Here is a 24,264-nt window from a genome sequence, read left to right as displayed (position 1 = left end):
TTCCCCCCAGCCTTGTCTTTGTTTCTTAGATGTTCCCAGCAGTCATCCTGGGTGGGGATTCAGTGAAGAACGAACGCTCATTATGTCACTCCCCTGCCTTAAATAGGTTTTACATATAGCAGGAATCCTTTGATTTTACAGTGTGGTCGGTCCCCCCCCCACCCCACCCCCGTCGAAAAATACTGGTATTCTATCATGGAGTCCAGTACCAGGTGACATGATCACATGACCCTGTAGTGTCAAAGCAGCCATGAGTCAAAGGCTGTTTATAGCATCCCAGGAAGGTAGGAGATTAGCATCTTCAAAGATCTATTGTTCTCCCTAATGGTCCATTGACTGGTCCCCAGCTAGTCAGCCAGACTGATTGCATTCTGTTTGGTGGGCGTTCCCCAGGTGCAAACACTTTTGTAGTACAGATGTATAGTCAATATTCCTAACTTTAGATACAAAAATGATACATGCATACAAATAGGATAATCCTATTCAGTAAATCATAACCTTTCCAATGGTATCTCACAAGACCCATCTTGCAAAAAATACATCTTAGATATTCTATAATCATATTATAACAATATTTCTATGAAGAATATGGGGCGTAGATGGGCAGGAATGTCTTGCATGCTTTGAGAACTGCTCAAAGCCTAAGGTTGATATGTAGTCTGGATTCCTGTGGGGACCAGGAGCCTCAGGCTGTCTGGCCATCGAGATACCCCCATGCTAGTAGGGAGGCATCTGTGACAAGAGTCTTTGTAGGTGGTATGGGAACAAAAGGGACCCCCACACATACTGTCTCTTTCTTTTCCCACCATGTGACCAATGTCAGTATGTCTTCAGGAAGAGAGAGCTTCTTGTCTAGAGAGCTCCTGCTTGGGGCATAGATTGTCCATAACCAGATATGAAGACATCACAGATGCAGGAGTGACACAGGAGAATACCATCATGTAGCCTAACAGAACCAAGCAGATCAGGCTGTAGGAGGAGGGCTGAAATGAAGCTGGCTGATGAGAGCCTTCATGGCTAGGAATCAGTCCAGAGGTAAGTAGGCCCTTGCTGTGAGTAAAGTTCAGGTCTGCTCTAACGAACTGTATGGTTTTCAAGGATGTTAATATGAACTTGTCTAAATTGACTTGAAATCCTAGGGAATGAAAGAATTGAAGTGTGGCTGTGGTAATTGCCTGTATCTTTTGGCAGGACCAACCCGTGAGCAGCCAGTTGTCCAGGTAAGGAAATCTCAGTCTCCCTTATCTGCGGTGACCACCACAAATTTTTTTGTAAATACCGTTAGAGTCACTGAGAGACCAAAAGGGAGTGCCCTGTATTGAAAGTGCTTCTGGCACAGGGACCTTTTGTAAGTTGGGTGAAGGTCCAAATGAAAATGTGTGTCCTTCAAATCAAGGGTCGTAAACCAGACAACTGAGATGAGGGAGGGTAAGATAGAGACCAAGGTGGTCATTCTGAAGTTTCAGTGTCATATAAAGAGAGAACTTAGGAGGGCAGTGGTGCTGGGTGTCTACTCCATTGCATCCTCTGCAACTTCTTGGGAGGTTCATATGTCCTCTGATGGAAAAAGAATGGAGGCGATGAATGATGATGAGGCGGAGGAATCCTACGATACTTTCTCCAGGGTGCCAGAGTAAAAATATCTAAAGAGTGGAGAGTAACACAAAAGTCTTTGAGGGTATGCAGCGACTCATCAGTCTTGTCACTAAATAAGTTGGTAGCCTCAAACAGGAAATTCTCAGCGGTGGTTTGGATCTCTTTGGGGAAACTGGAGGCCTGTAGCAATGAATCTCTTCTCATGACTATCGAAGTAGTCCTAGAGTGCATCAGCCACATCAAGGGGCACCTGGAGGGAAGTTTGTGCAACTAGCTTTCCCTCATCCAGGATGTCCTGGAATTGAGGTCCACATTCTTGAGGGAACTTGTTCACAAATTCTGATAGCTTATTGTAATGTAAAAAGTCATATTTGGACATTAAAGCATGTTAGTTTGCTCTCCAGAATGCTAAGGTAGCCAAGAAAAACAGCTTCCTTCCAAAGATGTGTAGTTGCGTGGTATCTCTGTCCGGGGGAGTGGACTTGGGCTGGTATAGCCGACTTGGTTCTGTAACTATATGCATCACCAGGGAATTGGGGTTAAGGAGGGAAAACAAAAATTCCAGTCCCTTGGGGGGAAAGAAGTAATGCTTCTGAGCCTGCTTTGGGGCTGGGGGCTTGGGTGCAGATGTATGCCAGACTACTCGGGGAGGTTCCATGATAGCCTCATTAATCATGAGTGCCATTTTAAAAAGAGCTGTAGCCTGACATATGTCTAGGAGCTTAAGGGTTGCATTCTGGACCTCCTCCAGAGGAGTCTGGAGAGTGCTGCAATTCTCCCGAGAAGGTCTGCTACTGGTTACAATCATCTGGACGTGAGGGAGACATTGGTGATACTGCCTTGTCTGGAGAGCAGGTGGTGCTGATTGATCCTCCTCCATCAGCTCCTCCCATGGAGATTACTATTTTGCCTTGCTGGGTGAGGAACTCAGGATCCTCATACTCAGATGCCTGGAAGCATGGATCCCAGGAGCTCCATTAAAGTCAATGTGATGGATCAGAGTGGAAGAGAGGTGATCCCCACGCTGGGTACCATTGGTCCCTGGTCTAGAATTACTGTTGACAAGACAGGGAGGTGGAGTTGATCTGGAAGCCATGTCCGGACTGATTGTCCTCTGTTGGCTATCTGAAGGGAATGACAGTACTGACTCATATTTGTCCGGTAGGCCTCCTCGTGTTCTATTATTGGGGCTGGGGGTACCATGGGATCTGTGAGCTCCCATTACTGTTGCGGGGTTTGTTTTTTTTCTGTAGGGGCTCCAGGTATGTCTGTTCCAGGGTACAGCATCTTCTAGCAGTGCTGGAGGAAGGGGCAAAGTGGGCCTCTTTTTTGAGCACATATGAGGGGATTTGTCCTGTTTCTGCTGGGGAAATTTGATCTTGTTTGTTTAGTGTCTCTACTTCATGAGGGTCGTGTATTTGGAAGAGGACTCCAAACTGCTGATACTGGACACTGGCGATGCACCGCCTGATGGTTCCAGGTGAGCGGGAGGGCCCCAGATCTGAATGGAGCCTCATGGAAAGCTACATAAGGCGCTTGTGGAACCTGAAATCTTTTCTGGTACATGGAAGGAATGCATGGCAGATACTACACTTCAAGGGAATGTGAGTTTCCCCAAGGCAGTACAGACAAATTTTGAGGGTTGCTCACTGGGAAAACCCAGGGGCAGGCCAGGCAAGGTTTAAAGCCAGGCACTTTGGGCATAATTGATGCCCTGTAGAAAAAAAGGGGGAATTAGAGGAGGAAGAGCCTCCAATCCCCAAATAACTAACTAGCACTAAAACTAAGCTAACTAAGAATATTATTTTCAATAGTTAGACTCAACAAAGTCGAACATTGACAAGAAGAACAGACACAGGAGGTTCTGTCACAGACTGTGAGCAGTAGAAGAGGAACTGGGGATGTGGGGTTGGTCTGTGCCACCCTTTATGCCCTCACAAGGAGGCACAGGGCATAGGCATTGAGTAACAGACACTGCTGTTAAAGAATTTCCAGTCCCAGATGCACACTGTGTGCACACACTCATAGTGACTACCCATAGGGACCAGTGCTCAAAGAAGAACTTCCTGATATCCAAATATTTTTTTTCCAGTGGAGATTTCTAGGCTGCACAGCGGTTTCTTTCAATGTTCTGCAAGTGACCTGTCATGAAGATGAGGCTGTTTGATAAGTGGCCTTTCAGTAGGAGCTGTTCCAGAACAACCTGGAAAGAGAACTGGAGCTCTCATTCTGTTTAATATAAAATAAAATAACATAATGGAGGGTAACAGATCACTAGGAAATATCATGCCTGCAAACATGCAGATGTGGGGCCAGATTTTTGGCTACTAATGGGTATGTAAATTGGGACAAGTCAATCCACGGAAGTCTCCTAGCGTGTGCCTGCACAGGGGACAGCTAGAATCTTGGTGTTTGCACTCCCAGAACACAAGGTGTGGGAGTATTAGTATAACCAGCAGTGCTAGACACCCCAAAGGGGTTTTGTGTTGCGAGAGTCAGAAGGTTATTACAGATGAGCTCAAGCCATGAAGTTCAGTTTTAAATTTAAATCCCTCTCCACCAAATTTCAAGACTGTTTGAATCTGGGGGTTCGATTTGGCCCATAATAGGATGGGGCTAGCTGCAAAATTTGGATTGGATCTGGATTGTGGTGCTCCTCCCTCCAAAAGTGTGAACTGAGTTTGGTTCTGGAGGGTTGATTCTGGACCATCTGTAATGTTTGTACTGAAAAGTTGGGCTTTATCAGCTGAATAATGTCCAATTAGGTGTATCTATGTAACCTGCCTCCCTCCCCCTCTTCAGAAAATGGACAGAACTATCAAGAAAGGGTTAGGTTCCATCAAAGAACAGCGGGGAGATCCTGGAAGGCATAGAGCCTTCAGAAGATGCTTATTGCCATAGTGGATGGTAGTTTCCACTCAAGAGATGTCACAGAAAAATCACCTGGAGAAGCATAAGCCATCAAAGAGCTCCAGGATTAGGCAGTCCCTGCAGAAGATGCTAGGGGTCTCTGAAGGTGTGACATCTTTCAGGGAATGTTAAGGTGCTCCAAGATAGGTTGATTCCATTTGGCTTATGCCAAGGAGCTCAATGAGAGGGCGTGAGGGGTTGGTCTCCTTTACAAAATGCTACTGAGCTCTGGGGAAAATGAACCCCTGAGAATGTTTCAAAGTTCTAGAATGCTCGTGTCCAATTTGAGGGATGGCAACATTGCATGCCATTCAGTTTGGTGCCTTGTAGAAGGACAGAGAAGGTACAGGGTGGGATGTAACCCCCAGCTATAGTACCTTCACTTATCACAGGTAAAAGATAGTTGCACAGAATGGCCATGCTGGAGTAATTTCTACGTGCAGAAATACTGAGGAGCAGTTGTAGGTGAAGTAAAACTCTTCATATGCTAAAACAGATAGGAATTTAATACAGAACATTTAAGAAAAAGTCTGAGTCACACAATGTGCAGGGGTTTTGCTGCTATTTTATTGCTTTATGATGCCCTGGGTTTAAGGTTTCCACTCGATGACTTTGATGGCGATTTTTGCTGCTCTGCTTACAGCCTCACTGGAGTCATTCAGCTGCCCTCGAAAGAGGTCCACATGGTTCAGTAGTGTCTTGCGACCCTCAGGTGCCTCAGACAGCATGGTCAGGGCTTTGATTGCATTCAAGCGTACTTTGCTGGTTTCATCATCGACCAGCTTCAGTAAAGGTGGAATGGCATCTGCACTAAGGGCTGCATATTTCCCTGAGCAAAAAATAATTAGACTTAAAATTTGTTATTGAATATAATCAAATAACCACTTAACAAGCCTGAACCTGTTAATAAACCATGACCACACACTAGAACGGGAGCTAGCTCGATCTCCACTCTGGTTCTAGATTTTGAACACTTCAATATTTGGTAGTGCTGATGGCTGTTGGTTCAGCCCATCTCTGCTAGAGACCACAATAAACCTCCATTTTTTATTCTTAAGAGAGCAATCCCACTACTTAAGTTAACTCCCCCTACTTTCCACATTTTATTTATTTTACTTTGAAAAGAATCACGTAGCTCTCAAGAGACACCAAATGATAAGAAAAAATTTCTCAGGGCAAATGTCCTCAGGAGCGCCCTCCACTCTTTTCTTTTCTAAGACATTCTGAGTAAATACTTAAATCTACTCCTGTATCATCTTCCAGAGCAAGGGGGGCATTTGCAGTGGTATGCAGAGGAGGACTGAAACACAATTACTGTTATTAAGGATTCTTGTATGTCCAATTACATGTTCAGCACACTGAAAAGTTACCCGTTAGTGTTTTCAAAGTCATGTATCTGACTTTGATGAGAACTCCCCCCCTTCCCCCCCCCCCCGCCCCAGTAGTGGGGAAAATGGTACCTTTTAAACACACACACAAACTACAGGAAAGTAATGGAAAACTTAGGCACTCCTGCTCTCAGCTAAGGATTGCAGGTTCAAAGCATTCCCAGGGCAGTTGCTGGTTGTGGGACTCTGACCTAGCAGCACCTGTGAGGGAGGGTGGTGCTATAACCATTACTTGCCCTCTGCCAGAAAGAATCTTCCCCAGGCACAGGTAGCCCTGACATACATTTCCCTGAGCCAGTGGAGGTGGATCAAACCAACTATATTGCAATACCTAGACACTATGGGTGAACAAAGTAGCTGAGGGACAGACCTAATGAAATGTCCTGTTTCTGCAACAACTTTAGCATTATTTGAACCTAGATTTTTTTAAATTTATCTAAGAAAGTTATGAAATAAAACGGTCAGCTGATCAAATGGCACTAGTCTGATAGCAGAATGAGGAATGCTCTGCTTTACAGGAAGTAGCCCCAGCAGGAGCTGCTTCTCTCACCTTGGGTCGTAGTGGTGGCATTCATCAGGGCTCCTGCTGCATTGGCTCGGACCTCAGGATCTGAATCCTCCAACAGGCTGACCAGCACTGGGATAACCTCTTCATCCCACACAATATTTTTTCCTTCCAGAGGGATACTGAGGAAGAGAGAAGGTTAACGTGCTTTCTTGAACCTATGTCAACAATCAGTACAACTGACTACAGCCTCCTACCATTTCCCCCCTTCATTTCATGACAAGAATGCTGATGCAGAATTCTCTTCTGTTCTGTTTGGAGCCAGATTATTCTGAATGTTAGAGGGCACTTTAAACACCCATACCAGAGTTACAAATCGGACAAGGGAGAGGTCAGTTTGTGGTAGAGTGGTTACTGTTGAAACTACATGCTCAATGCATCGGAAAGATAGGAAGTATGGCAAGAGACCACCCTGGCTTAACCAGGAAATCTTCAATGATCTGAAACTCAAAAAAGAGTCCGACAAATTACAAAGGGTGAACATAAACAAATTACACAAGTATGTAGGGACAAAATTAGGAAGGGCAAGGCACAGAACAAGATTAAACTAGCTAGAGACATAAAGGGTAACAAGAAAACATTCTCCAAATATATTAGAAGCAAAAGGAAGACCAAAGACAGAGTAGGCCCGTTACACAATGGGGGGGGGGAGGGAACAATAACAGAAAATGTGGAAATGGCACAAGTGTTAAATGACTTTTTTGTTTCAATTATCACCAAAAAGGTTGGCAGTGATTGGACATCTAACACAGTAAATGCCAGTGAAAATGAGAAGGATCAGAGGCTAAAATACGTCACCAGGGCCTGATGAAATGCATCCTGGAATACTCAAGGAGCTGACTGAGGAGATATCTGAGCCATTAGCAATTATCTTTGAAAAGTCATGGAAGACGGGAAAGATTCCAGAAGACTGGAAAAGGGCAAATATAGTGTCAATCTATAAAAAGGGAAATAAGGACAACCCGGGGAATTACAGACCAGTCAGCTTAACTTCTGTACCCGGAAAGATAATGGAGCAAATAATTAGGCAATCAATTTGTAAATATCTAGAAGATAATAAGGTGATAAGTAACAGTCAGCATGGATTTGTCAAGAACAAATCATGTCAAACCAACCTGATAGCTTTCTTTGACAGGGTAACAAGCCTTGTGGATGGGGGGAAGCAGTAGACGTGATGTATCTTGATGTTAGTGAAGCTTTTGATACTGTCTCGCATGACCTTCTCATAAACAAACTAGGGAAATGCAATCTAGATGGAGCTACTATAAGATGGATGCATAACTGGTTGGAAAACTGCTCCCAGAGAGTAGTTATCAGTGGTTCACAGTCAAGCTAGAAGGGCATATCAAGTGGGTCCCTCAAGGATCAGTTCTGGGTCCAGTTCTGTTCAATATCTTCATCAGTGATTTAAAGAATGGCATAGAGAGTACACTTATAAAGTTTGCGGATGGGGTTGCAAGTGCTTTGTGTAGGATAGAATTAAAATTGAAAATGATCTCGAGAAATGATCTGAAGTAAATAGGATGAAATTCAATAAAGATAAATGCAAAGTACTTAACTTAGGAAGAAACAATCAGTTGCACACATACAAAATGGGAAATGACTGCCTAGGATGTAGTACTGTGGACAGGGATCTGGGGGTCATAGTGGATCACAAGCTAAATATGAGTGAACAGTGTAACACTATTGGGGGGGGGGGGAAGCAAACATCAATCTGGGATGTATTAGCAGGAATGTTGTAAGCAAGACACAAGAAGTAATGCTTCAGCTTTACTCTGCACTGATTAGGCCTCAACTGGAGTATTGTGTCCAGTTCTGGGGTGCCACACTTCAGGAAAGATGTGGACAAATTGGAGAAAGTACAGAGAAGAGCAACAAAAATTATTACAGTTCTAGAAAACATGACCTATAAGGGGAGATTGAAAACATTGGGTCTGGAGAAGAGAAGACCTGGGGTGGGGGGCATAACAGTTTAAGTACATAAAAGGTTGTTACAAGGAGGAGGGAGAAAAAAATTTCTCCTTAACCTCTGAGGATAGGACAAGAAGCAATGGGCTTAAATTGGAAAAAAAGGCCTTTTAGGTTGGACATTAGGAAAAACTTCCTGTCAGGGTGGGTTAAGCACTGAAATAAATTGCGTAGGAAGGTTGTGGAATCTCCATCATTGGAGATTTTTAAGAGCAGGTTAGACAAACATCTGTCAGGGATGGTCTAGATAATACTTAGTCCTGCCATGAATGCAGGGGACTGGACTAGATGACCTCTCGAGGTCCCTCCTATAATTCTATATAGTAGTATAGCTCATGGAGGTATTTTGGTGATACTAGCAGTGAGCACTGGGGTTGGGTGCCTATATTTCCACAGCCATTTGCCTTTAAAGCCAGAAGCCAAGTGTTCATATTATCTAATACTCTAACTTTTAAATGTGGTGCCTCACAAATAAGATAAAATACAGGGTCCTTGCCTTGATGCAGGCTTGTAGTTGAACTCTTGGGTTTGACTCACTAAAAACTCTTATTGGTGTACTCTGTGGATGATGAATTTAAGACTTAAATAAAGAGCCACAGGATGATTCTGAGTGCACAGATCTCATTTCTTTAAGAGGATCTGCCATATTGTAGCTCCCTATTCAGCATGTGTTTGGGCTGAACTTAGCATGGTAGTTTTTATAAACAATGATGCCATTTCCATGGAAGATTATTATATTGAACTGTATTACATCATAGTGACCAAATATGTTATCCTTCACCATACTGCACGGTTCTATTAACAACAACTTGCATTTATATTGTGTATTTTACTCCAAAGATTGTGAAATGCTTTACCGACTTAACTAACTGATATACAAAGTATACACAGGAATGTTTTGAAATGCAGCCACTCTAGGATAAAATATAGCAACTATTTAACCCAACATAGTAACAAATGACATAAAGTTTATAACAGGAGATGAAGAATGCTGTATCCAACTGAAAATTTAGGTAGGTAAAAAATAATTAGTTTATTTTAACATTCCTCCTCTTGCAAAAAGTTGTTATGGGATCGATCTGGTGATCACAAATTATCAGGATTTTGGTTCTACACTGTCTCAAAACGGTACTTCCAGCAGTGCTGCACTGCTTAGCACCATGCAGGGGCATTAGCTCACTACTAACGTGAGTGGCAGGGGTGGGAGGGAAGAGTGCCATCTACTGAATCGCCAACACCAGAGCAGCTAAGTTCATGTACACATCTAGCCTGATGTTACTTTGCAATGTGAGATGTGACAAGTTTAAAGTGTAAGGTGGTACTCCTGCAAACTAGTGCCCGGGACTCAATCAGTAGACAGATATTGTCTTGGAACAACCCATGTGCATAGTCCTTTCTTTCCCTTACCTAATTCCCAAGAGGGCACGGGCAGCTTTGCTCCTGATGGCCACTGATGGATGAGTGAGCTTTTCCTTCAGAATGGGAACAGCGCCTGTTGCAAGAGCTTCAAAAGCCTCTACACATAGGCAGCCAGAGAGTGTGTCCAGTATCAACTCTTGGATTTCATCCAGCTCAGTTTTCAGTTTAAGGACAAGTGAAGAAATCAAACTGCTTTCCACTATGCCAACAGCACCTGCAGGCAGAGACAGAAAGGAAACTTGGACTGAAAGTGCTAAGGCATTTAATGCTTCAATCAACATTTTGAAATTTGCTACCACGATTAAAATGACCCAGCTATTTCTGTCCCCATAATAGTGTGGTGTTAAGAGAGATGGAGACTGTTGTAACTGTGGACACTTTACTAGCACTCCTCCAACATTTCCCCAGGATTTATTTGGCAAATTTCACCTCTATTTGCAAACTGTAAGCAGTTTATAGTTTCCTCAAATGTATTCTCTTGCAGAGTCATTCCCTTCAACCTTATTCTGTCCAGTATCATTTGCTAAGAGAGGCAACAAATTATCTACTGCCACAGCTCATGCTTGTTCCTACAATGATTTCAACCCAGGTGAGGCTCAAGTTAACAGTTGCTCTGATGTTCCCAATATCCACAAGTGCAATATTTTGTCCCTATAATAACTCCTGCTGAGAGATTACAGGAGTGGAATAGCGGTGTGCTCCCTGTCACGGAGTGTGGGGGGACACAAGGCTCTGCACCTCCGGCTTCCTGCGATTTACCATGACTCTCAGCCAGCCAGTAAAGCAGAAGGTTTATTTAGACGACAGGAACACAGTCCAAGACAGGTCTTGCAGGCACAGACAACAGGATCCCCCCCAGTTAGGTCCATCTTGGGGTCCCAGGGCACCACAGCCCCCTTGGGAGGTCAGAGCCCTGTCTGCCTCCCAGCCATTCCACCAGCCAGCTCCTGAAACTCTCCCTTCAGCGACCCCTCCCACAGCCTTTGTTCAGTTTCCCGGGCAGAGGTGTCACCTGGCCTCTAACCCCTTCCTGGGTTCTCACGTTACATGCTCGGGTATCTTCCCTCAAGGCCAGTCTCCCATCCCCCAATGCAGACCATCCTAGCCAACCTCCCCTGCCTTCCCAGCCAACACTCCCCACTCAGCATTCAAAGACCAAATTAAGAACAGTCCCAGTTTGTCACACTCCCTTACACCATTCCTTACAATGATTTATACTGGGAGAAACAGGGGGTTTGAGCTTCCTAGCAGTCAGCACTTCACTATTTCCTAGAAAGAATAATCTTGCTGGGCTACAGCACAGCTGCGAGGGCTGAGTGGCTTACTCTTAAGTGTTCCATTTCTTAGACAATACTAAGCCAACATTGAAACAGCATTGCCATGGAAAAGTGAAAGCAGAAGAGAACACATTGTCCACCAGTAACTATGTGGAAACAAAATCCTCAGCGTCTGGTTGCTAAGACAATTCTTTGGTTACTAAGAGAAAAGTGGCTCCATTTGAATTGATTCATATGTAGTTGAACAAGGAAGTTCAGTGTATGAAAAGCAACAAGGCTACTTAAAAGCAATCTCCTTATTCAGGGATAAAGGGATCTTTCCCCCAAGTACAGCTAGAAAAGGATTTCAATGACCCTTTGGTAACCCATGGGAAAAATTCCCTGAGTTCACAGTCAAGCCTATGACTACTATGGCCCTTTATCAATGTATAGAACCGAATAACCTCTACTCTACTTCTGAGGTTTCGCTGACATTGAGTAATTTCATATGTCATTAGCTTACTGGGCTTTCCTCTCCTAATGCAGAAGCAGCCGTGACAGTGATGTTATTAAAGCTTTTGCTACATTTGGAAACCAGTTGCTGTAAGAGTACAAAAACCATCAAGTTGGGAAAAATGAAAATTGGAATCACAAAAATTATAGGCTACAAATAAGTGATGTTTTAAGCTGAGAACTGTGTATTGTGACAGGACAGTGATGTGGGGAGAGCATATACATGTCTTCTGTAATGCCATAGATCAGTGTGACTGCACTGGGGAGTCATGTTGCCAAGGCATGATATTGTAATTAAGCATGATTTCCATTTTCCTTTCTTTAATCAATTTTCTCTTTCTTTTTCAGGCACGAGGAGAAAGAAACTCATGACCAGATTCTGGCCCCATGTTCCATCCCATTTGTGTTGCTTTGATGGAACAAAAGGGATGATTGGCTTCTCTAATGGGCCAGCTAGAGATTCTCCTCATAAAGGAATAAAGTCTGTATTGCTGACTCTCACTGATTTTTGGCTCCTTTGTCATAGCGCTGTGCTGGGGTGGGCTGGAAAACAGTGGGGATATAGCAGGGAGTGCTTTGTGTGCCAAGAACCCCTGGCTGGCAGCATGGTCCCTAGAGAACTGAGCCTGCAGGAATAACTGAGAACAGCCTAAATTATAACCTGGGGCTGACCTACCCATATTTCCCCCACTGGTCTGATCCCAAGAATCTGCCTCCACATGTTTTGAAGGTCTTTTGAAGTAAGTTGTATAGTGAGAGAGAAACTTTCAAAAACCAGCCTTTAAAACTGCTCCCATAGTTGTTCATGAGAAAAATCTCCCCATAAGCCCACTGGCACGTAAGACTAGGATAGCCAAAAACTTCCTACTATTTGCAAATGTAGGTCTGCCATGCAAATAATTGTATGTGCAAAATTGGGGGTTTCAATGTCAGAGGAGGAGTTGACCTGCAAGCAGATGGTTCCTGCAGCATCCATCTACTTCCTGTAGACCTGCTGTGATAGCTACTCTGTGATATTTTCAAACAGAAAGCACATTTGGACAACTTGACCTTAAAGTAATTTTATTCTTCCCTGCTAAGATGGCATGCTGAATGCAAACGTAAAAATAAACACAAATAGTGGGAAGTTAAAAGCTCTACATTCCTCCTGCTTCCAGGCCCAGTGTGTAGTTTTCATACTGCTGTTCCTCAGGCAAGGGTCACAAGCTAGGCATTAACAGTTCATAAGACAAATATGCTTCTCATATAGCACACTCAGCTCTGATCGAAGCCAAGATAAGCAATCGCTCGCTTTCATTTTCCTTCGGTCTGTTATTACTTTTCTCTTAACTCTTTTTCTCTCCATGCCTATTTTCTGTTTGTCTTTGTCCATTCATCAACTCTTCTTAATCCCTTTTTGCCAAACATTTGCCATGCATCTCTTTCTGCCTCGTGCTGGCCCAGCATCTTTTCTCTCCTGTTTGTCTCTCTCACGCCTGCCTTCTCGAATGCTAGCCTAGCGCTCTTGCTATCTCCACTACCATTGCTCTTCCTGCAACCATACATATGTGTCTTTTGCTGCATCTCAAAATTAATGGCCCATGTCTCTGTTTGCATCCTTCATCGTTTCATGTGGCATTGATCTGTTTGACTGTTTGCCCCATTTTCATTGGCTTTTGAGTTTGTTTCTGCCAGTTAACGTTTATTGAGCTTCTTTGACTCAGTCATTTTTCCTCTTCATGTCTTACCATTGGTGGAGGCCCTTGCTATTGAGGCTCTGAGTGCAAAATATGTGTCACACCCAGCCATCTTGTCTCCTTCTGTTACAGTGAATTGGCTGGGGTTGTACAGAGCATCTTACATAGTGCCAATAGTGGGCTTTGTGCTTGACAAACTAAGTAGGAACACAGGGTCTCTCCCTAAAAGAATCTACAATCTGCTGAAAGAGGCTGCTGGCTGGACTGTAACAAGAAACAATGACTGAGTTGAGGAATCACAGCAAGTTCCATGATTTCTGTTTAGATGTTTTTTTTTTTTTAATATTTCATTTCACCTATTTAGTTGACCCTACTTTTGTGCAAGCACTTTGGCTCTTTTCACTGCTAACATTCATCTGCTGTGTCAGGTGTTCTGTGATGGGGGTTCAGTCTCTGCTCTAGCTGCTGGAAGCATAAACATGCATCCCTAATAAGTCTCAAACTTAGCATCTCTTTTTTGTGTCATATAGAGTCAGTAAGCCTTATCCGTAACTGCAACGTCACGTCTATGACATCACCAGCATTCTAGATTAGGAGCAACCTATTTTCAGGGCAGTTGTGTGACTAGCAACATAGATTAAATGCATGCAGTAGCTCAGTGCTTCTCCAGTATTTCCTTTCTGCAGGCCAGTTTGTAAAGGAGTGATCCTCTCTGTGCTTCTCCCATCACAACGCCCTGATCCACCACTTTGTGGTTCTCAAAATGTTTCATTCATTGGACCACTGGGAAGAATTGACCACTGGCAGTCCATAAAACACAGTTTGAAAGTCCCATATTAGCTAATGTAATTTTAAGATTGAGAATGCAGGGTCCTCCACTCTCCCCCAAAAGATATGTCAATGAGTAGATAAAGGATAGCAGTATTCTTGAACTAGACTAAAATTTCCATCCAGGGTGTTTGGAGCAGTGGATAGGTCCACCAAAAGTGAAAAAGAGCCCACCTGTGTGCACCACTTCCAACATCTAGCTAAATATGTTCAACCTTCTTACTGAAGAGAGAGACTCTATAATCATCCCTTGAAATGTCAAACTAATTCTCTTTTAAATTAAGATCCAAATCTGTGATCTGTTTTACAGTAAAGTTGTCTTAGAAAGAAAGTCTGTCTGTCTCCAAGAATACTTAGAAAACAAAAATAATCTTTTGTCTGAAAGTTCTCAGCCAGGCAGAAAGGAATACACTTTAGGGTTTCCACATTAAAAAATAGATCCTAGATTACATTTTTACATAGGAATTACACACTAGATCACACCAATGATCCATCAAATTGAGCATCCTATCACTGACAGTGGTCAGTACCAGATGCTTCAGGGAAGGGCACAAAAAAACTCTTGTGAAAAATTATGGAACATCTGTTTTTTCCCAGCCCTGTCAGTTAGTGGTTGGCTTATGCCCTGAAGCATGAGCATTTTATCTTTTATGATACAAATTTTCATCCTGTCTCATTTAACTCAATGTTCACCATCCATATAAATGTCTAATCTCTTCTTCTAAGATCTTAGCTTCAACTGTATATATTGGATGATCATAAATTAGGAAACATCTTATAGTGTATGCAAAATAATTTAATTTATTTTGTTCAGAAGAAAATGTTGTTTGGCCTACAGGTACGTGTTTGGGATAATTCACTTACTAATTGCAATGTGATCCTCACATGTTTATGAACTCCCTCCACTGTGAAGATCTTTCTAAAAAACAACATGAAGGCAGGAAAAAAATCTGACATTGTATTGCTTGCTCTGAAGAGCTGAGTTCAAATATAGTGAATTAAAGTATTCAGATGATAACTAATCCTCAGGATCTGTGCTCCAGCCATGTGCTACAATCAAGTTTCAGATGTGACAGATTACAAATCCCTCCTTGCTCCTCTGAGCAGTAAGGGAGACATACAAATATAGAGTAAGAGCAAAGTGACTCATAAAACACCCTGCCATAAAAGGCTCTGATGACATCATTGCTTCCACAAACACCTGGCATGATTTATTTAAGTTGTTTACAGAAAGGAAAGATAATTCAATGCGTATAACAAAGAGAACATGTTCATAAGAGAATTTGGATAGATTCAGGTCTCTTCAGTTAATATTGGATTTTATACCTGCCTAAATACTTGCGCGTGTAGATCGAGGGCCCAGACAATCATTAACTGTTACTACAATAAGCCTCTACCAGATCCAATCATTTATCAAACTGCTGCTCTGCATTTTCCATTGACTGTCTGAGTCCATGATCTAGCTTTCTGAGCTGGGCTGCATTGTTTTTTCATTATTTGTTCTATTGCCTGTGTTCCTGTTCTCAACAGGCTTTGATATTGCATATAGGATATTCTCATTTAAACCATTTACCTTATTATATTTATGAAAAGTCCTAAAACTGACTCCTGCACATAGAATTTGACTTTTCACTTCTCTGACAGTAAGGCCAAGAAGTTAGAGACTGCCTTGGCACCCCAAACAATTATTTTAAGCTCCGATTTAAGGATGGACAGCCCAATATTTAAAAAGAGAAAAAAATCATTAATTCAATTGCAGCCAAGGGATACACTAAAACAAATAAAATAATCATCCATTTTTATGATACACAGGCTCTGTAAATATATACATGTATTATATTTTCTATCACAGTTGTTCCTAGAGGATTCAAATGAGATCATAGTTCCATTGTGCTAGGCACTGTACAAATGCATAAGAGCCAGTCTCTGCTTCAACAAGATTACAGACTAAATGTATAAGATGGACAAAGGAGGGGAGGGGAAATATAAGTATAGAGAGGTAGAGGTCAGTGAAAGGGTATAGAAATGATCCCAGGTCTCTTGATGCTCAGCCCACTGCTCCATCCACTAGACTACATTGCCTCTCAGGATTCTCTCTCTCTCTTTTATATGGCATTATAAGTATGCAAAGCTAGTATAACTATTCATTTTCATCTACAACAGGGGTAGGCAACCCATGGCACACGTGCCAAAGGCGGCACGTGAGCTGATTTTCAGGGGCACTCACACTGCTCAGGTCCAGGCCACTGGTCCGGGGGGCTCTGCATTTTAATTTAATTTTAAATGAAGCTTCTTAAACATTTTAAAAACCTTATTTACTTTACATACAATAGTTTAGTTATATATTATAGACTTATAGAAAGAGACCCTCTAAAAACATTAAAATGTATTACTGGCACGTGAAACCTTAAATTACACTGAATAAATGAAGACTTGGCACACCACTTCTGAAAGGTTGCCGACCCCTGATCTACAATCTACACTTACAGGTAGAGATGGCATTTTGGCTCTATATCTCTATTTTCAGACAACTTTCTTGAAACACTACCTTTCGGACTGAAATGTCTTACGTTTGGTCTTAATACAGAAATGTGTTTTTTTTTTTTAAATTAAAGTTTCATAAAAATGTGTTGAGCAGTTTAAGTTATCTGAGCATCAGGAAAGAGTGGTTTATAAATGTTAATTGTTTTAAAACAATGTTTTTACAATCAGGCTTTTCATTTGTAAATTTTATTTAAACAAGAGATGGTGAAACATTTTGGATGAAATATGAACTGACTCACCATTCTTCGTCCAAACAAAACATGAATTTCTGAAGTTTGAAAAGATTTTTCTATCTTTTGGGGAAAAAAAAAAAATCTCCACATCTCAGTACCTGCTGGATATAGCTGAAATCCCATGAAAAGGGCTATTCTGGCTTTTCTCCCACTGTTTCCAATCCAAACTGTGTTGGAAATGGTGATATTTCCAGTCTCCTTTAAAGGGCAGGCACACAAGAAGGGAGTGTTGTTTTCTCCATGCTGTGAACAGTTGTTGGCATTAGTGTACAGCTAGATTACTTAGATAGCTTGAAAAAGGGCCAACAAGCAGCTCCACTCTTAGAAATAGCAAAATAAATCAACAAAGCAAAAAGGGACCACATTATGGGGATATACATGAACAACTCACATTGGCTTCAACAGGAATTGCTTGCATATATCTGAGGTCAGAATTTGGCAGAGAGAGAAAGAGAGCGCACACATATTTCTCCCCCAATAAAGAATGAACACACTCAATGTTCAAACACCTTCTTGACCACTTGGACACTGGGAAAGCTCGCTGCTGAGAGCAGTGGTAGTGCTTCACACTAACAAAAGTGGTTTTCAACTTTTAAGTCCAGCTACTTTAAGGGTCAGAGGAATTAAGGGCACTTCACTTGGGCTCCTTCCTAGAAATGTGTACTTACAAGTTTTCATTTTCCAGATTTTTTTGCTGTGAACATTGCTTTTTCCTTTCTTTTTTGTGCAAAAAATTAATTAGATTACTCATTGACATTTAGGTAATACTTTTGTTAATTCTTTGATTTTTGTAAAGTGTGTGTTAATGTTGCAATATCAGCATTATTTCTTAAATTCTGCCCTAACTATTTTTGTCAGAGAAAAGAGCTTCTCCTGCTGTTGACAGCAGAGATGGGGGATTTACAGAAGGCCATGTGCTGCCGGACTCATACAAGCTGAGTTCTACTTTACACCATGAGTACTCCCAGTTACTTCAGTGGGGCTACTTGACAGATAAGGAACTACTCAGGATGAATAACGGAATTAAAATACAGTCAAGAGAAAGGTAGTTTTACAAGTGAAAAATTGTCTTTGACACAGAAAAAAATGCAAACTATTTAAGGTAAGTATGCCCCTTTTTCTTTATGCTTCATTGCTAATTCCACAAAAGCAGAGACTTAGGAATACCCTTACAGGATAACATTTAGCTTTTTGACTGGCTTGTGAAGTCTTCTGGTGGCCCTGAGGATCTCTTTGTGGAAGTCTGAAATATCTGCTGACGTTTCTACCACAAAGCATCAGACATGACTCCCGGGGTTGGGGTGTACTTGCTGTAGCGAAGTAATGCCTCACCAGTGCAGCACCTCCTGCTGGTTGTCTTGGGAATTAGCTCTTTCAGCACTCAGAGTGCCCTCTGCTGGCTGGTCTCTCACCTGCCTCAGGCCCCATGTCCCTAGGGGGTGTGAGGGGAGAAGCGAGGAGCAACATCAGTGCTCCCTGTATCAAGGTCACTTTCCCTGCCTGGGCTGCATAGGGAGATGAAAGCAGCAGCTGATGATGCCTCACAGCACAGCCCAGGTGGGGAAAGGTGTGTGTGTGTCAGTGTCCGTGTCAGTCAAAAGCTAGAGCTGGCCAAAACACCAGCCATGTGCTGCTTCCACTAAAAGGGAATCATCACACTATCTCATCCTTCACATTTCTCATATGAACTACCAGGCCTTGAATTAAAATTTTGTATGAAATTGGGGCAAATTAAAAAACTGTTTACAATGTTTTAAAAATAAAAGTATGAAAAACGTGAATACATTTTATTCACGGTGTCATTATTCATACTACTCTTGCTAGTCCTTCCCCCTCCACCCCCAGGCAGAGAGGCACAGAGACTAGGATCAGGACCAGCTGTGCTCCCAAAAGACAAGGCCAATCCTCCAAACTAGACCAGGCCCACATCCCTCCCCAGACCAAACTGGACCAGACTCGCATCCCTCCCTAGACCAGGGGCACTCGCGGGGGGATGGGGCAGGGGGAACTGGGGGTGTGTGTCCAGTCTCCCCCAGGGCCGCTGGTGGGGGGATGGGGCAGGGGGCACTGGGTCTCTCCCAGGGGTGCTGGTGGGGGGATGGGGCGAAGGGACTCCAGTTGCTCCATGGGGCCTGTGCTGAGGGGGCTTACCTGGAGCAAGGAGCACCCACTGGTTGGGATGTCCAGCCACTGGGTGGCGGAGCCGCCTGCTGCCCAGCATGGTTCAGGATCCCCACGCTCCCCGGCCTCTGCATTCGAATAATGGTGGGGCATGGGTGGGCACACAGGGCGGGGAGGGAGCTGCATGCGCAGCACCCTCCCACCAGCACTGCCCCAGGCCAGGCAGGGGCCTGAGAGCCCAGGGAAGAAGCAGGGGCCATGCCATGGGGGATCCCAGCTGTCCACAGCACGCGGCAGCCAGAAACCCCCAGGCCTGCCGCCAAGCCTCTCCCTCCACCCCTGATCGCACCACCAAGTGATACGAGCCTCGGGGGGAGGAGGTGGGACCAGAGCAGAGCCACAGCGGCTTAGGGCGCCTCTCCACCCCAGTAACAGCCGGAGCCCTCAGCTGGCCGAGAGGAGCAAGGGGGGGGAGGGCTGGGAGAAGGCAGCCCTGGGCTGGCTGGCTGAGAGGAAGAGAGGGGCTGGGCCTGGGGGTGGGGAAGAGGAGCCAGCGCTGCCTACCAAACCTCCACTATTGACACCCTTCCCTGCAGTCGAGGGGAGTCCTATTGATTCTGCCCATTAGGCCACATATCTCTGAGGCTAAGGGCAGCCATATTGATTCAACTGCGGAGCTACCATGCCCTTACCCTCCCTCACGAGTGACGGGGCGTGCTTGCTCCATGACACGACTCAATAAATTATGTTTTTCCTGGTAATCTCTCTCCCCCTCAACGTATTTTCAGTTCTAGGTGCTTCCAAGAACAGCTGTTTCCTATCCCAGTGAAATTGTTTACAGTGGTTTCTGCCTATGGTTGTGAATTTTTCATAATGAAACACCAAGTCAGGTTAAATTCTGGGGATTTCCTATATCCGCATACAGGGTGTATCTCAGACTTAGGGTCAATGAGAACCAAAGACAGAAGGAGCATTCTCTAGCTCTGTAGAGAAGGGGCCAGATTGCTCAACCTCCTGAGGTCGTTTCCCAAAGAGGTAGAGGCAGGAAAGGCAGACAATGTAGATGCCTTGTAAAGCTCTGGAATGAGAGAGGATGCCAGCCAGCCCTCCCCTTCACATATTCGGCAAGGATGAAGTAAAAGCCAAATACCCACTCTACATAAATAGATAACAAAAGGCAACTTGGGGAGCAGGCTGAGCTTGGTGGGCGACAGCGGCCCCTGAAAAGAAGGGTGGTGGAATTCCCTGATTTTGTATGAAACCAAGGAGTTTCACTCGGTTTCAGTCCAGATTTGCTTAGAATCTAGGGAAAACTGGAAACTCCATGTGAAATTTGGGAGACACAAATGTTTGAGTGAAACATGTTGATTTTAGATCACTATCGTTCTCCAAAACAAAACAGGTGGGTATTGCACATTCTAGAGACGTCTTTCTGCTTTTCAACTGAGGCTCTCTGTTGTGATAAGGGGCCTAGTTCTCTACTGCCCTGTTCTTTGTGTGCAGGGCAGTAGAGAGGCAGAAAGGATGCAAAGTGGGACTAAAACACTGTCTTTCTGATGTGGTAGCATTTGCTGATTATACACGGTGAAGGCAATGGAGAATCAGGCCCACAGACTCTGTCATATTTGTGCAAGCTGTACTAAAAAATTCAACCTGTGCCTGGCCCCGAGATGATGTGCATGAAATAGATAAAGAGCTCTGAAACACAGATAATCCTCCTCCCCATCTTTTACCTTACAGCAGCTTATGCACTTCATGAAGTAGTGTCTAGAGATCAGCATGCAGAGCAGAGCTCTAGTGTGAGCAGCTCTCCCTTAGGGATTCATTTCCAGTCACTCTGCTCCAGTTTTTGGAAGATTATATTGTACTTTAGTAGATTTGCATAAAGGGGTGTGATTGGACACAGTCAACTTACAAATAATGTGGAGCAATCCCAGGGGAATGGAAAATCCCAAGGTGGGTGAAGAAAACCCTGATGCTCTTTGTAGAGTTTCTTCCAAATTCTTCTGTTTGGTCAGGTTTATTCCTCCCATGGAAGAAGCAGAGTGTGGCCCTTGAGCCCCATTAATCTCAGGAAACTGCCAGAGGCACAACGCCATCCTTCACGCTGGCTTCAAGCCACTCTGCCTCCCATCTGACTCATGTACAGCACTGTTCCAGTTGAGCGGCCTGCCAGGGAATTCCCCACAGGCAGCTGTCTCTGGAACCAAGGGTTCCCTATTGGGCAGGGGCTTTGCACAAAAGGTAAGGCCAAGAATTTGTGGGGTTTGGGGAAGGATCATGTGTATTCAGAGCCCAAGGACCTCAGTTCCTTTGCAGTTTGCTTTTGTTTTGTATTAATATAGCCCAAGGGACTGGTGCAGGAAATAAAACTCAAATTAAATCCATTGTAAAGACAGCCCCTTAACCCTACAGATGCTCAGTGCACATAAAGAAATGCAAAGACTTCCAGTGGATGACACCTTTTGAGAAAGGGCAGGGTACTACACCCCTTTGAATAATTGGGGAAACCGAGGCACAGCACAGGGGCCAGACTTGGTCAAGATCAGAATGTAAGTCAGTGGCAGATTTGAGACTCCCAGGAGTTGTGAATGCCAGCCCCCCTGCTCTAACCACTAGACCTCACTTGGAAACAGAAACCAAGAGTTCTCCCTATTCATGCATATAGAGCATTTGTGGGAAAGGCTGACTTCTGACCCCCTTCCATAAAGAAGTGGGGATCCACACATGAAAGGCTCAGTATGCTGAGATCTGGGCGAACAATCAAGCTATGGTTCAGTGTGACCCACATCTTCAAAGGTATTCAGGTACCTAATTACCTTTGAAATCAATGGGAGTTAGCAACACCTGAATCCCTTTAAGGATTTGGGCCAGCAGCCTGTTGGTTAGACCATTATACTGCAACTCAAGAGATTTGGGTTCTATTCACAGCTCTGCTGTTGATTTGCTGGATGACCATGAGCAAGTCATGTCATCACCCTGTGCCTAGTTTCCCCATCTGTAAAATGGGGATAATGATACTGCCCTCCTTTGTAAAGTAATTTGAGATCTAATAATGAAAAGAGCTATGCAAGAGCTAATTAATTATTATTATTTATTTTAATTTTATTATTTATTATAAAATCTCATTTATATAAATGGGAATATTCTTTTAGAAAAGAATTTTCTAAGCATATTCTAAACTCCTTGTTGTCATTGCATTATTGCCATTTAGGGAAAGAAACTGTTGTTTCTCTCAGTGAGAGCTGCAGCCTTAATGATCCTCTGTTGCAAGGGCCCAGTTTGATGAAGCAGAAGAGACCTGATTACTCCCATTAAATTCAATAGGAGCAGGTTTGTGTCCAAAGGTTGCACAAACTGATTTTCCATTTGAAAAAATTATAAATCAGAAAATTTCAAAACTGCTGTAAGGTACAGTCCTTGAGCCTTAAAATTCCACCTCTTTTTGGGGGGTGTCTTTGCTACTGGAATTCAGTGGTTTTTTCAATGGCATTCGCCCGGCAAGGAAGGGAGGATTTTAAAGCCACAGGACAGCAAGTTTTATCATTTTAATATAAATATATTCTGGTTATTTTTATAGTTGGCTGTACAACAATTAAATTAACCACCCCCCCACACACACTTTTTTTTTTTTTTTTTGATCCCTGGGAAAGATATGTAATCAATATGGAGAGAAACTCTACAAACATCTAGAGGTAACGGAACCAGGAGCACCCAGAAGTATGGATTTTAGGGCTTTAACATGGACAAGGCTCCTATGGCCAGATCTCCTGAACTAGCAAATGGTACATCTACCAGAAGCCACTGGATCCTTTTCTACACTACAGCTCCCATTGGTGCCAACACCAGGACAGCTGAACAATGAAAACAGGTGGTCGTTTTTAGTAATTTTAGTAAGAGTACAATGCTACAGTATCCCCATTAGTCTTCTAACCTTTCAAGATTAAAAAGGACCTCCTATTTAATCTGCCTTAAAGTATTAGACTCAGAGCCTGCAAAAATACACATTGTTAACTTAAAGCACAAGAAATCCCATTGACTTCATTGGGACTACTCATATGTTTAAAGTTAAGTACATGCAAAGGTCTTTGCAGAATTGGGGCCTTAACTGGGAAGGGAAAACAAACAATACCTGAATTATAAGAGATTTCAGGAACTGTGTCCTCTTAAAAGGACACAATCAACTCTAAAAACACACTTCTTTCTGGAGCTTTTAAAATGTACTGTTATAAGCAACTCCTAAAACTACATTAGCAGAAAGATTATGAAATTTTTTTTCTTCTAATCAGTTTGTTTGCTGTGTATACTTGGCAGCAGATTGTCATCTGTGACCTACCACCCTCCTAGTGAAAAAGTTTTTCCCAATATCCAGCCTAAACCTCCCCCACTGCAACTTGAGACCATTACTCCTTATTCTGTCATCTGCTACCACTGAGAACAGTCTAGATCCATCCTCTTTAGAACCCCTTTTCAGGTAGTTTAAAAGCAGCTATCAAATCCCCCCTCATTCTTCTCTTCTGCAGACTAAACAATCCCAGTTCCCTCAGCCTCTCCTCATAAATCATGTGCTCCAGCCCCCCTAATCATTTTTGTTGCCCTCCGCTGGACTCTTTCCAATTTTTCCACATCCTTCTTGTAGTGTGGGGCCCAAAACTGGACACAGTACTCCAGATGAGGCCTCACCAATGCCAAATAGAGGGGCATTTCATGTTCATGTTCCAAAGGTCTAGTCAGAAGTCTGTAAGAGAGAGCTCTGTTTTGCAGCCCACCTTTAAGGTTATTAGAACCAAAGATATTCTTGTTAAGGGCAAAAACCCTCTTCTCAAATCTGAACCCTGAAATACAAAGCCAAAGATACTAATGGCATGCTGTTTACTGCACAACTGAGAATGAGCTAAAGACAAAAATTTTACATGATCTAGAGTCTGAAGTCAACCTGCTCTTACAGCGCAAGAGCTAAGCCATGACTTCTGCCCACAGCACAATGAAGAGGAAATCCAATGGCTGAATATTTCAGTTTTTCTCTTTCTTCATTACTGAACTCCTATTCTAATGGATAAGATACTGGTTGGGAAGTAATATGGGGCCAAATATTCTAGTGCTGGCTAATCATATGATGGCTGTATTCTATAATCTTTGCCTGCCAATGGCAGTACCACCTGAAAATAATACAAATAGAACTGAACTTTGTGAAATCTGATGTATTACTTTTTTCTGTTTTTGCTTATTTGGCGGGGCGGGGGGGAA

At 43.2% G+C, this 24,264-nt stretch overlaps 1 protein-coding gene across 1 annotated transcript in view; it reads right to left on the bottom strand.

Moving 5' to 3' along the window:
• Positions 1–484: 484 nt before the first annotated feature.
• Positions 485–24,264, bottom strand: part of RSPH14 (radial spoke head 14 homolog) — a 188,763-nt gene continuing 164,983 nt past the window's right edge. Inside the window, exons 4-6 of the mRNA XM_024197975.3 lie at positions 9,835–10,060; positions 6,445–6,581; positions 485–5,335 (exon numbers count right to left, since the gene is read on the bottom strand). Of these exons, the coding sequence (XP_024053743.1) occupies positions 5,097–5,335; positions 6,445–6,581; positions 9,835–10,060 (602 nt within the window). The 3' untranslated portion in view covers positions 485–5,096. The remainder of the gene's footprint in view (positions 5,336–6,444; positions 6,582–9,834; positions 10,061–24,264) is intronic.

The sequence above is a fragment of the Terrapene carolina genome, unplaced genomic scaffold (genome assembly GCF_002925995.2).
Source record: "Terrapene carolina triunguis isolate 2854851 unplaced genomic scaffold, T_m_triunguis-2.0 Scaffold790, whole genome shotgun sequence".
Classification (NCBI taxonomy): Eukaryota; Metazoa; Chordata; order Testudines; family Emydidae; genus Terrapene; species Terrapene triunguis.
This window is presented reverse-complemented; position numbering and strand designations above follow the sequence as displayed.